At 42.2% G+C, this 14,126-nt stretch overlaps 1 protein-coding gene across 1 annotated transcript in view; it reads left to right on the plus strand.

Moving 5' to 3' along the window:
• The window catches only part of LOC126272407 (HEAT repeat-containing protein 1), a 198,591-nt gene that overhangs the window by 71,183 nt on the left and 113,282 nt on the right, over positions 1-14,126 (plus strand). The window contains exons 10-11 of the mRNA XM_049975235.1: positions 449-819; positions 8,360-8,546. Coding sequence (XP_049831192.1) covers positions 449-819; positions 8,360-8,546 — 558 coding nt within the window. The remainder of the gene's footprint in view (positions 1-448; positions 820-8,359; positions 8,547-14,126) is intronic.

A 14,126-nucleotide genomic window follows, 5' to 3' on the forward strand; every position in this document is an offset into this window, starting at 1 on the left:
GTTTATATTTATCATGTTCAAAACATAGAAGATTTATTTAAAATTTCAAAGATCTTGCACAGTTGGAAAAAAATGTGACAACTTACACCTTTTTAGTCAAATGTATTTGTAGTCATTTGTGTGAACAGTTATGTATACAAGCTGGAAACTCTTTTTGTAAACTCTCGACCAGACTTTTCTCTGTAATTGATCTTATTATAGATTATTATGCTAAGTGCTCAGTCTTCAGTAATGTATGTTTCGAGACTCTAAATGTATGATTGGTTGGTTGTCTAATCATCTGATGTGGTTGAGATTTTAAAAAGAAAGTTTCTTGACTAAGAATATTGACGACTGACTATAATGTTGTGACACTAGTTAGTTTCTTTATGGGCTTTGTTTTGAAAATTTTTATAGTTCTGTATTTTGTTTGTTACATAAATGACTTATTTTTTTATTTTTTTTAAAGGAATACTTCCCACAGTTTAGCAATCAAATGAATTTCCTAAGTAATATGTGGATTGGTCATGCAATGACTGAAGCAAATGACATTGAATGTAATATTGTGAGCTACGAACTCCAGTTACGTTCCCTGTGTCTTGCGACATCACTTCTTCGGCAGTCTGAATCATCTATTGGGTGGATGTTGAACTACGATGAAATAACAGTGCCAGCTCTACTGATAGCACTTTCGTGTCCGGTATCACTCATTCGAGTTGCTTCACTGGATTGTCTCTCTATTCTTGGAAAGTCATTTGGTGGTGCTCTCAGTGAGAGTAGCTATATTCACTTAGTGAATGAAATTCTCATACGGAAAGAAGAGATAATCTTGGATGCAGAGTAAGTAACTACATTTAAGTTAGTTTGTGTAGTGTGAAGATTGTAGATATGGTTAGACTAATATGAAGAAAAGCAGACTTCAGGCATGAATCAGTTGCTAAGGTGATTGTATGTATATGTTGTTATTTCATGAATGCTGCATTGGAGGTTCCCCAAGGCAGAAGCTACATCATTCAGATTGTATGCAGGAGAACTCATCTCGTGCCCAAACACACACACACACACACACACACACACACACACACACACACACACACGTGCATGTGGCCCTGATGAGACTAAGTATTGATTATCAATTATTGAAAGCCATGTGGAAAGAAGAGATAATCTTCGATGCAGAGTAAATAACTACATTTAAGGTAGTATGTGGTAAATGAAGATTGTAGATGTGGTAAGACTAATATGATAAAAAGCAAACTTAGGAATGAATCAGTGCCTAAGGTGATTGTGTGTGTTATTTTCTGGATACTGCAATGGAGATTCCCCAAGGCAGCTACATCACATTCAGAGACAAACTAGTGGTGAGAGGGAGAGGCAAGGAGGGGGAGGGAGAGAGAGCGCAAGGAGGAGGAGGGGGTGGTGGTGGTTAGGGAGAAATTGGGGAAAGGAGTGATGTGGACAGGAGAGAGAAGGCAAAAGGTTAGGTGAGGCACTGGGAACAGGTTAGCAGAGATGTAGGGCGGGGGGATGGCAGGATTGCCAGATATACCGGAGAGCCAGTTCCCACCTGTGTAGTTCAGAGAAGCATGTGCTGAAAGGGAGTATCCAAATGGAGCACATAGTGAAGCAACTGTTGAAGTCGTTTGTCTTGTGGTGTGCAGCAGTTTTTAGTTCGCCAAAGTCTGGTGATGGCCATTCGTGGGAGTAGACAGTTGCATTACTTGTTGTACCCACATACGAGGTGTGGCTATAAAATAACAAGACGGATGCTGTCACAGAGTAAGGACACATGTGCCAAAGATGAAACGACCAATAGCTGTGACGTGTGGAGTCTTCTCAGTCGAATGTGGCATCTGGTGTGTGTAGACAGAAGCAAAGTGTATGATGAAGGCTGTTTATCACGTGAGTTTTCAAGTGGTTCATGCAGTTACAAGATTACTGAGAAGTTTTTGAAGACAACTAATGCCTGGGATGCCCTTCAACATTGAAAACAGATGAAAATATCAAAAACGTAGGTAGTCTGATTATGTCTGACCATTGGTTGAGTATTTGTTTGGTTGCTGAAAATTGACAAAGGATGTGCAAGGCAAATTTTACATAACCAGATTAACAAGTGAAAAGTGTGTTTAAAGCTGGTGCCAAAAATTCTCACGATTGAACGAAAAGCAACTCGTGGGAAGTGTTTATACTGACACTTTAAATACCATTGAAAACTCCTTGGAAAGAGTGGCAACATGCAACGAATCTTGGTTTTCTTTATGGTCCAGAAACTAAGCACCGGTCCATGTCCAACTTCACTGAGAATGATAAAAGCTCAAATGAGCAAATCTAAACACATCAAAAAAAGTTTTGCCTCACCTCGGTTCCAGAAACTGTGCAGAAAATTGGAACAGAGATCAACATAAACATCATTTCTGCCCTTTTTATTGCTCATGAAAACCACACATTGCATGTTGTACCAACATACAGTGTGACCTTCAGAGGTGGTGTCTAGATTGCTGTACACACCAGTACCTCTTAATACCCAGTAGCACGCCCTCTTGCATTTATGCATGCCTGTATTTGTCATGACATACTATTCACAAGTTCTTCAAAGCTTTGTTGATCCAGATTGTCCCACTCCTCAATGGCTGTCTGGCGTGGATCCCTCAGAGTAGATGGTGGGTCACTACGTCCATATATAGCCCTTTTCGATATATCCCAGGCATGTTCGATACGGTTCATGTCTGGAAAATATGCTGGCCACTCTAGTCGAGCGATGTCGTTATCCTGAAGAAAGTCATTCACAAGATGTGCACGATGGGGGCGCGAATTTTGCCCATGAAGATGAATGCTTCACCAATGTGCTGTGATATGGTTGCACTGTCGGTCGGAGGATGGCATTCAAGTATTGTACAGCTGTTACAGCGCCTTCCATGACAACCATGGGCATACGTCGGCCCCACGTAATGCCACCACAAAACAGCAGGTAACCACCTTGCTGCACTTGCTGGACAGTGTGTCTAAGGCATTCAGCTTGATGGGGTTGCCTCAAAACACATCTCCAACGATTGTCTGTTTGAAGGCATATGCGACACTCCTTGATAAAGAGAATGTGATGCCAATTCTGAGCGGTCCATTCAGATGTTGTTGGGCCCATGTGTACTGTGCTGCATGGTGTCATGGTTGCAAAGATGGACCTCGCCAAGGACGTCGGGAGTGAAGTTGCACATCTTGCAGCCTATTGCACACATTTTGAGTCGTAACACAACGTCCTGTGGCTGCACGAGAAGCATTGTTCCACATGGTGGCGCTGCTGTCAGGGTTCCCCACGAGCCATAATCTGCAGTTAGTGGTCATCAACTGCTGTGGTTCACTCCAAGATGCCTGGACACTTCCCTTGTTGAGAGCCCTTCCTGGCACAAAGTAACATCGCAGACGCAATCGAAGTGTGGTATTGATCGTCTAGGCATTGTTGAACTACAGATAAGATGAGCTGTGTATCTCCTTCCTGGTGGAATGACTGGAACTGATTGGCTGTCGGACCCCTCTGCCTAATAGGCGCTGCTCATTCCTGGTTGTTTATGTCTTTGGGTGGGTCTCGTGACATCTCTGAACAGTCAAAGTGACTGTGTTTGTGATACAATATCCGCAGTCAATGTCTGTCATCAGGAGTTCTGGGAGCTGGAGTGATGCAAAACTTTTTGATGTGTGTATATTCAAAGCAATGATTCTTTTTTTTTTTTTTTAATTCATGAAATAGTGTATCTTCACTGGATTCCTGAAGGTGACACTATTAACATTACAACCTTAAGGTTCTTGCTCAACTCTGCAAGAAAATAATTAAAAAAACAACAGTGATTCTGGAAGAAAAAGCGTTTTTGTTTCAAGGCAATGCATTGGCTCACACCACATTATCTGTTAAGAGATATCTAGCAAACTACAGCATCTCCGTTTTAGCTCATCCACCTTTTTTGCCTGATCTAGCATTATGTGATTTTTATCTGTTCCTCAAGATCAAGTCTGCATCAAAAGGAGCAGGATTTCAGTCAGTTGAAGCAGTGAAAGAAAAAGTGGCACATATCATTGAGGATCTCACAGAGGAAGACTTCCAGCACTGTTTCCATCTGTGGAAAATTCGGAAGGAGCATTGTGTTGATAGAGGAAGGGCCTAATTGAGGGCAACAAGAACTAAATATACACTACTGGCCATTAAAATAAGCTACACCACGAAGATGATATGCTACAGACGCAAAATTTAACCGACAGGAAAAAGATGCTGTGATATGCAAATGATTAGTTTTTCAGAGCATTCACACAAGCTTGGTGCTGGTGGCGACACCTACAACGTGCTGACACGAGGAAAGTTTCCAACCGATTTCTCGTACACAAACAGCAGTTGTGACCGATGTTGCCTGGTGAAACATTGTTGTGATGCCACGTGTAAGGAGGAGAAATGCGTACAATCACATTCTCAACTTTGATAAAGGTTATATTGTAGCCTATCGCGATTGCGGTTTATCGTTTCATGGCATTGCTGCTCGCGTTGGTCGAGATCCAATGACAGCAAAATATGGAATCGGTGGGTTCAGGAGGGTAATACGGAACGCCGTACTGGATCCCAACGGCCTCGTATCACTAGCAGACGAGATGACAGGCATCTTATCCGCATGGCTGTAATGGATCGTGCAGCCACGTCTTGATCCCTGAGTCAACAGATGGGGACGTTTGCAAGACAATAATGATCTGTACGAACAGTTTGACGTCGTTTGCAGCAGCAGGGATGATCAGTTCGGGGACCAAGGCTGCGGTTACCCTTGACGCTGCATCACAGACAGGAGCGCCTGCGATGGTGTACTCGACGACGAACCCGGGATGCACGAATGGCAAAATGTCATTTTCTCAGATGAATCCAGGTTCTGTTTACAGCATCATGATGGTCGCATCCGTGTTTGGCGACATCACGGTGAACGCATATTGGAAGCGTGTATTCGTCATCGCCATACCGCCGTATCACCCAGCGTGAAGGTATGGGGTCCCATTGGTTACACATCTCGGCCACCTCTTGTTCGCATTGATGGCACTTTGAACAGTCCGTTACATTTCAGATGTGTTACGACCCATGGACCTACCCTTCATTCGATCCCTGCAAAACCCTCCATTTCAGCAGGATAATGTGCGACCGCAAGTTGCAGGTCCTGTACAGGCCTTTCTGGGTACAGGAAATGTTAGACTGCTGCCCTGGCCAGCAGATTCTCCACATCTCTCACCAATTGAAAATGTCTGGTCAATGGTGGCCGAGCAACTGGTTCGTTGCAATACGCCAGTCACTACTCTTGATGAACTGTGGTATCGTGTTGAAGCTGTATGGGCAGCTGTACCTGTACACACCATCCAAGCTCTGTTTGACTCAATGCCCAGGCGTATCAAGGCCATTATTACGGCCAGAGGTGGTTGTTCTGCGTACTGATTTCTCAGGATCTATGCACCCAAATTGCGTGAAAATGTAATCACATGTCAGTTCTAGTATAATATATTTGTCCAATGAATACCCATTTACCATGTGCATTTCTTCTTGGTGTAGGAATTTTAATGGCCAGTAGTATGTATGTTGTTGTAATAATTTTTTTTACAGCAATAGTCCAGTTATTTTATAGCCATGCTTTGTAGAATGCTGTGCAGTAATTGTAGCATTTTTGTTAAATAAAACAGGCTGCTTTCACACTTTGCCCTGGGGTAGGATAGGCCAATGAGTGGACTATGATAGGAGGTGGTCAGTGGGTAGTAATCAAAAACTTGTATTATTTGTTTGGGGAAATGCTGTCTGGTGCTTCAGTTATTGATGGTGAAAGTCAGTTACCAAATCCACCAATTATAATAGTGTGGGACGGCAGTCTTGCCATTGGGGAATGCCGCATTGGCATTAGAAAGCAGGAATTGTTAAAATACACCGATAATCTTATCAGAGCCTGTATTGACAGGTAATATCCTATCCAGCTTATCCATACACAGATCTACTGTGTGCCATATCCTCCTCTGACACAAGTAAATGCGTGAACCAGTCACCACCCAGCACTCCTCTAATCACCCAGTGTTTCACTGGCTGTGAAAAGCTCAGCCACATTCTTTACCAGGGCCATGATTACCCCTTGTTGTGTCCTGAGATGGGGGATATCCTACCCACATCACCCAAGTGGTGTCCTGCGACCCACCCAACCTATTGCATCCCTATTCCAATCTTCTTCCCAATCCTGCACTCCACGAGTCATTCCCTTAATCAGCATAGGAACAAGACCTGACCTCCATACCCACCCAATATATACTGCCTCAGTCCAATCACAGGGATTTTCTACCCAATAAAAGGCAGACCACTTGTAAAAGCAGCCAGCAGTCTGATGGGATTCCAGGCAGCAATTACATATAGCAGCAAAACTCGCAGCACCTCAACATAACAGATGGGTCGGTCATTGAAATATTGTGCATAAAATGGAAACAACTCAGCAGAAAACTCGGAAGCATGCTATTGTTCTCCTTTTTTTCTTTCTCTTTCTCACCTGCCATTTTCTTTCTACAATGGAACTGCTTATAAAGTTGTTAAAGTTTGAAATTAGAGGTCTCTTTCTTAATTTGTTTGTTTTATCAGTACTAATCTGGTGTTATTTTTACAATTAGAAATGAGGCACTTTGCTCTTGTTGGGTTAGTCTTGATTTCTTACTTTCATATTATGAAACTGTTTGACAGTCCCGCCTTGTATAAAAGAAATGAACACAAGAAGTGTTTAACATAACATGACTTTTGCTTAATACTTATCTAATAAATCAACAAAGTGCTGATTTATAGTGTTGAAAAAATAATTTTAGAACAACATTCAGTTGTTGATGTTTTACAAGAACTTAATTTTGTGCCATGGAATTGATTACTGAACATGAAAACAAAAATTAAACATGAGATAAAGAGTTTTTGAAAAGATAAGGATAAATAGTTCTGAATTATGGACAAGTAAAAAAAGAATATGTGTGTGTGTGTGTGTGTGTGTGTGTAGGTAGGGAGAGGGAGAGAGTTGCGTTCTCTCCCTACCTAATCTGTAACAATTGGAGATGTATGTGATACTTCTCAGAGAAAAAAAAAATAGTCGGGAAGTAACTTAGATGGCAGTTTATGGTGGGTCTAGATGAGACATTTAATGAAATATGATCACTGACATAAATTTCATTTCTGAAAATACCCATGTACATCCAGCAACAACATAGTCTCCACAATTAAGTATATGGGAATTTCAGTTTGTTCTCTTAATTGTAGCTACGCAGTGTATTTCAAATGTTTGCTAATAAATTTAATGATTTATAAAATTTCCGGACTCACTGAAAATAGCTGAACGGTTTACAGCAGCAATAGTAGCAGTCTGGTTACAATTGAATTTCCGCAATTTTATGGATCAAGTAATACAAGATGTGAAAAGGGTAGATAGCTACTCACCGTGAAGATGACACATTGAGTTGCAGACAAAACTGTTGCGCATTCGGCCAAAGCCCCTTCAGAAAGAAACAAACATAGATTCTCACAAGCAAGTGCACCTCATGCACATGAGCATTTGGGCAAAGCCTCTTCAGAAAGGAAACACTCTCTCTCTCTCTCTCTCTCTCTCTCTCTCTCTCTCTCTCTCTCTCTCTTTCTCACATGCAAGCACACCTCACGCACACATGATCGCAATCCCCGGCCGCCAGAGATAACGATCGTGTATGCGTGAGGTGTGCTTGATGGTGTGTGTTCTTTCTGAAGAGGCTTTGACCAAAATCTCAATGTGTAACAGTCTTTTCATTGTGCCTGCCTGCAACTCAGCATGTCATCTTCACAGCGAGTAGCATTCTCTTCTTTCTATAACGTTGTTGATATTACAATCCAGACTTTCCACTGCTGCACAATAAATTAGCTGTTCATGGTTTCCCTTCATCTAATCAGTAAAATTTATGAAGAATAGGGCATACTATGAAATTAATTAATTATCTTGCTCACTCTTATTTTGCTGTTCCTATCCATGCTCTTGTGTTAACGCTATCCTTTCTGTATGGATAACTCCTACTGTAATGCGAAAATGACATGTTGCAAGTTTTTTTAAAAACAGTCCTCATCTGAGTGTTAGAGCTTGAAAACACCATCAATTTCAGTGTCTTTCATGAGTAACTTTTCTACATGCACTTCAGTGAGAAGAGTAGTTTTATTATATTCATAGTATAAATTTTTCACTTGTTTTTAGCATGTTGCATGATAATTGTTACTATGTTTTATAAATAGGGAATTTTATGGCGGTAGTTTATTTTACCAAGCTTGTTCCTGAATGACTAACAGGAACAGTTTAGAAGAAAATCACAGCTTTATTGAATTGCATTTATTCTTCCGTAGACAACTTCCAGTCATCATGTATGTGCTGTTGTCAACTGATCCAGAAGCACGAACTGTGGTGAGAGAAAAGAATAGAACTCACATGGATTCCATAAGAGAGGCCTTAGTGTCGTGTGCCACAATTGAAGAAAATCCAACGTACATGGCAGCTGCCCTCTTGAAGATACTTTCAAATGTGACATCATCAGTAAGTGTTTTGTTTTGTAGTGTTACTACCACTCACTTTATATAGCGTCAGAAAGGTGTAGATGTTTGATTGAATAAGTAACAACTGTTGCAGCAGAATCTAAGTTATTGACACCAGTAGTTGAAACTGTTTTTGATAGCAATTTGAATTTATTTCGAAGGGAAATTAATCCCCCCTCCCCCACCTCTCCCCCCTTCCGTCCACCCCTTGCCCTCCCTCCACCCTCACTCATGTTAAACGCATGTGCTATAAACATTACCTAATTTCTTGGGAAAAGCAAATAAGTATGAAATTTCAAGAAATGGCTTGTTGGCTTGCTTTTAAAGCTTGTTGTTCTGTCTGCTTTGTTATATAATGCGTAGAGCATACAGAAATTAATTGGTAACATGTTCTCGGTTATATATTGTCGCAGAAGAAGCTGAGTAGCTCCGTGGTGTAGTGGTTATAATAATAAACTGTTACATGGAGGAATGTGAGTTCAGAACTCACCTGAACTGTACAATTTTAATTTTTTTTATTTGGTTTGAGTGCATACAAGAAGTATCCACAAATGTGAAGAAACATTGTACTGGAAAGTTCTGTAGCTGTATATATACAGTATGTGTTTTGGCCGGAGGCAGTTCACTCCATGCTCCTGTATGTGCAAGTGCTGATTAAACCTTTGTTAAGTGAAGTTAATGTTCGTCATTCATCTAATTACACCATCTACGTGACATTATTCTGGTGGAGATGCTGGGTGTTGGAACTAGTGATAGCGCACATTATCGACGACACAGTTTCTCCCATCAGGTCATGACCCGAGTTTGAGCTATATTCAACAGATCGCAATCTATCAGAGACAGAAGACGACGACGTTACAATGACAGCAACTGTGCACCACCACATGAAGACATCCTCCCGGGTTTTCTGCTGATGATGTCCAAGATCCAAACAAGTGGCTGAAGGTATATGAGTGTATTGCCAAATTTAACAAATAGGATGACACTGTGTGTTTGGCTGAAGTATTTTTCTACTTGGAGGGTTATATGAGTGTATTGCCAAATTTAACAAATAGGATGACACCGTGTGTTTGGCTGAAGTATTTTTCTACTTGGAGGGTGCTGCCAAGCAATGGTATGAGAACAACGAGGAGAAGTTCACAAACTGGGAAGTATTCCAGGTGGAACTGTGCAAGTATTTCGGCATCACGGCAATAGAAGTACAAGGCTGAAGATGAATTAAAATGCAGGACACAGTGTCCAGCGGAAACTACAGCATCCTACATTGAAGACGTCTTGGAGCTGTGTAAAATAGTGGATCCTAGAATGGAGGAGGAAGACAAGGTTGCACATCTCATGAAGGGTGTTTCTGAGGACACATATCAAGCCCTACACTTGATGGAGGTTTCAACAGTTGACGACTTCATAACATGGTGCCAGTATATCGAGACAATGCATTAAAAAAGAATTACATGAAAGAAGTTTGAACGGCCTCCAAACGTCGTATCGATGTCTGTGTTGGAGGACACAACTAATTTCACAAGTGTTCTTCTTCAGATAGTGAGAGAGGAAGATCAGAAGGCACTGAGACGCTTCAAGAGGTCATAAGGGAAGAAGTGGCACAGGCATTGAACCCATTCTTTCATCCTTCATTTCTCTTTAAAACGGTGAAAAAGTAGAGACCCAGGCGAAGTTATGTTCCTACAATGCCGCATAAGGAACCTGTTTGGGCAGCAAGGAAGACTGATGTTTGGAGGACCCAGGATAACCAACCAGTATGTTTCCACTGTGGATGACCGGGACACGTGGTGCGCTATTGTCGAGAAAGGCGGCTGACATTTGATGACGCCTGCGCCAGAAGACATCAGACCGATCTTAGCCAACACCAACTCTGGTACGACGAAGATGAACAAGAAGATGTGGGTGCAGGACGACATAGGTTACAATCGCCGCAAGCTAGCCATTGCAGAGAATGTTCTCCAAAATACCGATCAAGATGTCCAACACTGTTTAGAAGCTCCAGCCGATCACCTAGCTGCCGCAACCTGGAAAACTAAAGGGTGCGACCTTCCTTGGAGGTGAGGCCGCCGAAGAGAAAAATCCTCAGCCGTCGATCACTAAACAAATTATAGGAAACTACGTCGATATCCTCATGGATGGCCGACCAGCCCAAGCTCTTGAGGAGTCTGGAGCATCATATTCAGTCATTTCGGAGACGTACCGTCGCCAGTTGCAGAAAACCATATTAGTTGACAACAAAACATCTCTGCTGAAGGTGGCTAATGGCAAATACGTAAAGTCTACAGGAAGATGTACCATTCATGTGGGTATAAGTGGCCATTCACAGCCCTTAGAATTCATCATCTTACAGGAGTGTAGTCATGACGACATTCTCGCATGGGACTTTTTGAAAGCTTCTCAGGCAATTACAGATTGTGGTCGCTCGAAGATAAAGCTAGACGAGATGAGATACTGTGGACAGGAAGATGCGCATCCGAGTGTGGAGACTATGTGTGCTGGGCAAAGTGATCATTCCTACATGCAGCACTAGAAAGGTAATTGTCACATGTCATTCCATGCATCAACCATTAATTGAATGACAGCTGAGTGTCATAGAAACATCCCATGCCAATTCTGTGGGTGAAATTAGTGCTACCACTATAGGACAAGATCTTCTAGCTCGACTATCACCAGATCTCACCAAGGAACAACAGAGAAGCTACTTGCCATTCTTCAAGAGTTCTCTGAATGCTTGAACCAGTAACCCATAGAGCATACCGTGCGTCAGCAACAGAACGTCGAATAATTCATGCCGAGGTAGAGAAGATGATGAAGAATGACATCATTCAGCCTTCGCAGAGCCCATGGTCATCACCCGTGGTTGTCGTCAGGAAGAAGGATGGCAGTTAATGCTTTTGTGTTGATTACATGAAGATGAATAAGATAACTAAAAAGAGCATTTACCATCTTCTACTAATTGGCAATACACTAGATCGTCTGAAGGGGGTTAAGCTTTTCTCAACCATAGACACGTACTTGGGATACTGGCAAATTGAAGTAGATGAGGCTGATCATGAGAAAACTGCATTCATCACCCCCTGAGGGCCTGTATGAGTTTAAGGTAATGCTGTTTGGTTTGTGTAATGCACCAGCAACTTTTGAACGGATGATGGATAATCTTCTAAGGTACCTGAAGTGAATGATGCATCTTTGTTATTTAGATGACATTATAGTGTTCTCAGAGACATTTGATGAACACGTAAAAAGACTGAGGGCCGTTCTTAAGTGTCTCCAACAAGGTGGACTGAAACTTTATCCAGGCAAGTGTCTCTTTGCAGCAAAAGAAATCAAAATACTTTGACACCTTGTATCAAATGAAGGTATGTAGCCAGACCCAGAAAAGGTGAGATCTATAACAGAATTTCCTATTCCTAAAAGTATTAGAGATGTGAGAAGCTTCCCCGGATTATGTTCTTATTACCTTCGTTTTATCAAAGACTTTTGTATCAAAGCCAGGCCGCTCCAAAAGTTGTTAAAAGCTGATGCTAAATTTATCTTGGGTGGTGCTCAACAAGATTCTTTCGATGTGCTGTGAAAAGCTCTGACAACTGACCCTGTACTTGCTCTGTATGATGAGAGAACACCTACAGAACTACACACAGATGCCAGTGGGTATATGGGATCGGTGCTGTTCTGGTGCAAATTTCGGATGGAAAAGGGAAGGTTATAGCCTATGCTTCTAGGGCACTTACAAAAGCTGAGAGAAACTACTCAACTGCAGGAAGAGAATGTCTTGCTGTGATCTGGGCCATGTGCAAATTTCGACAATATCTCTATGGAAGGCCAGTTCTTACAGACCATCATTCACTTTGTTGGTTGACAGGTCTTAAGGATCCAATAGGACAACTCGCCGTGTGGACACTACGTCTTCAAGAGTTTCACATTACCATAGTGTACAAAAGTGGAAGAAAACACCAAGATGCCGACTGTCTCTCAAGAAACCCTGTGCAAGACCATCAAGACTTTGATGAAGATAGTGACTGTCTTGCTGCACTCCAGGATCTCTCTGCTGAGCAGAAGAAGGACACCAAGATATCCCAAATTATGCTTGCCTTAAATTGGTCAGAGGATGGGAAAGGACAATTTAAGGTAGTTAATGGATTACTTTGCAGGAAAAACTTTGATCCGTTTGGCAAGAGGTGGCTACCAGTGATTCCTAAACAGATGTGCTTAGATGTTCTACAGAAATTCCATGACACACCTAAGGCTGGACGTTTAGGATTTATTAAGACATACGATAGGATCTGCAAGAGATTTTTCTGGCCAGGTTTATTTAGGAGTGTCCGTAACTGTGTGTCGCACTGTCGAGAGTGCCAGAGGAGAAAGGTAGTTCCTCAGAAACCACCTGGCTGACTCATACCAATTCCATCAGCCGAAACGCCTTTCCAAGGTGTTGGGATTGACCTCCTCGGACAATTTTCAACATCTACTAATGGCAATAGATGGATCATTGTTTGCACTGATTATCTGACATGCTATGCCATTACAAAAGCCGTGAAAACAGCCGAAGCATTCAAGGTAGCAAAACTCATTGTGGAAGACGTTGTTAATTACAGATTGAGGGAAAGTTTTTCAATTGAATCTTGTGACAGAGATAAACCGTCGGTGCAACATCACTCATCACTTGATGACTGCCTACCATCCGCAAACTAATGGGCTTACTGGGCTCTTCAATAAGACCTTGGTCGACATGCTATCAATGTTCATCAATTTTGAGCAGAGCAACTGCTACCTTTCATGACGTTTGCCCTCAACACCACCAAACAAGACACCACAGGATTTACATTTTTCCTGGTGCATGGGCAAGAGGCGACTACAACGATGGACACTGTGTTTCCGTTAAATCCTGATGACATGGACGACAACTACATCAGCCAGAGCTCAGGAAGCTCGACAGTTAGCTCGATTCCGCACACTGCAGGCTCAAGGAAACAATCGCCGAAGGTGTGACGTGAGCCACCGCCCTGTTGTCTACCAGCCTGGATCTTCACTCCTTTTCGGAAGTTTGGTCTTTCTGAGAAGCTCCTCAGGCGCTGCTTTGGACCTTACAAGGTTGTGAAAGAGTTGTCTGATGTTACTTATGAAGTTGAAGTTTTCGACCCTGACACAAGACAACAAAAGATCAGAGATACGGTCCACGTCCTTCGAATGAAGCTTATAAGGATCCTGCAACCCAGGGTAAATTCGAAGCTCCAGCGACAGGCAACAAGCGGAAAGGTGATGAAGAGTGTAGAGGCAAAGGAAGTTCTAGGAAGATCTCCACCAGGGCGAACAACAGTCATCGGGAGTCGAAGTATGCAGGACTGATGACTCGTTTCTAGACTAGGAGGATGTAACATCGAGATGCTTTTCTCTTAAGGAGGGAGCAATGTCGCAGAAGAAGCTGAGTAGCACAGTCACCATCACCAGAACTGTAAAATTTTAATTTCTAGATTCACTTCGAGTACATTCTAGAAGTATCCACAAATGTCAAGAATCATTGTAATGGAATGTTCTGTAACCGTATATGTATCATAAGTGTTCTGGCTGAAGGCAGTTCGCT

Source organism: Schistocerca gregaria, chromosome 5, assembly GCF_023897955.1.
Source record: "Schistocerca gregaria isolate iqSchGreg1 chromosome 5, iqSchGreg1.2, whole genome shotgun sequence".
Taxonomy (NCBI): Eukaryota; Metazoa; Arthropoda; class Insecta; order Orthoptera; family Acrididae; genus Schistocerca; species Schistocerca gregaria.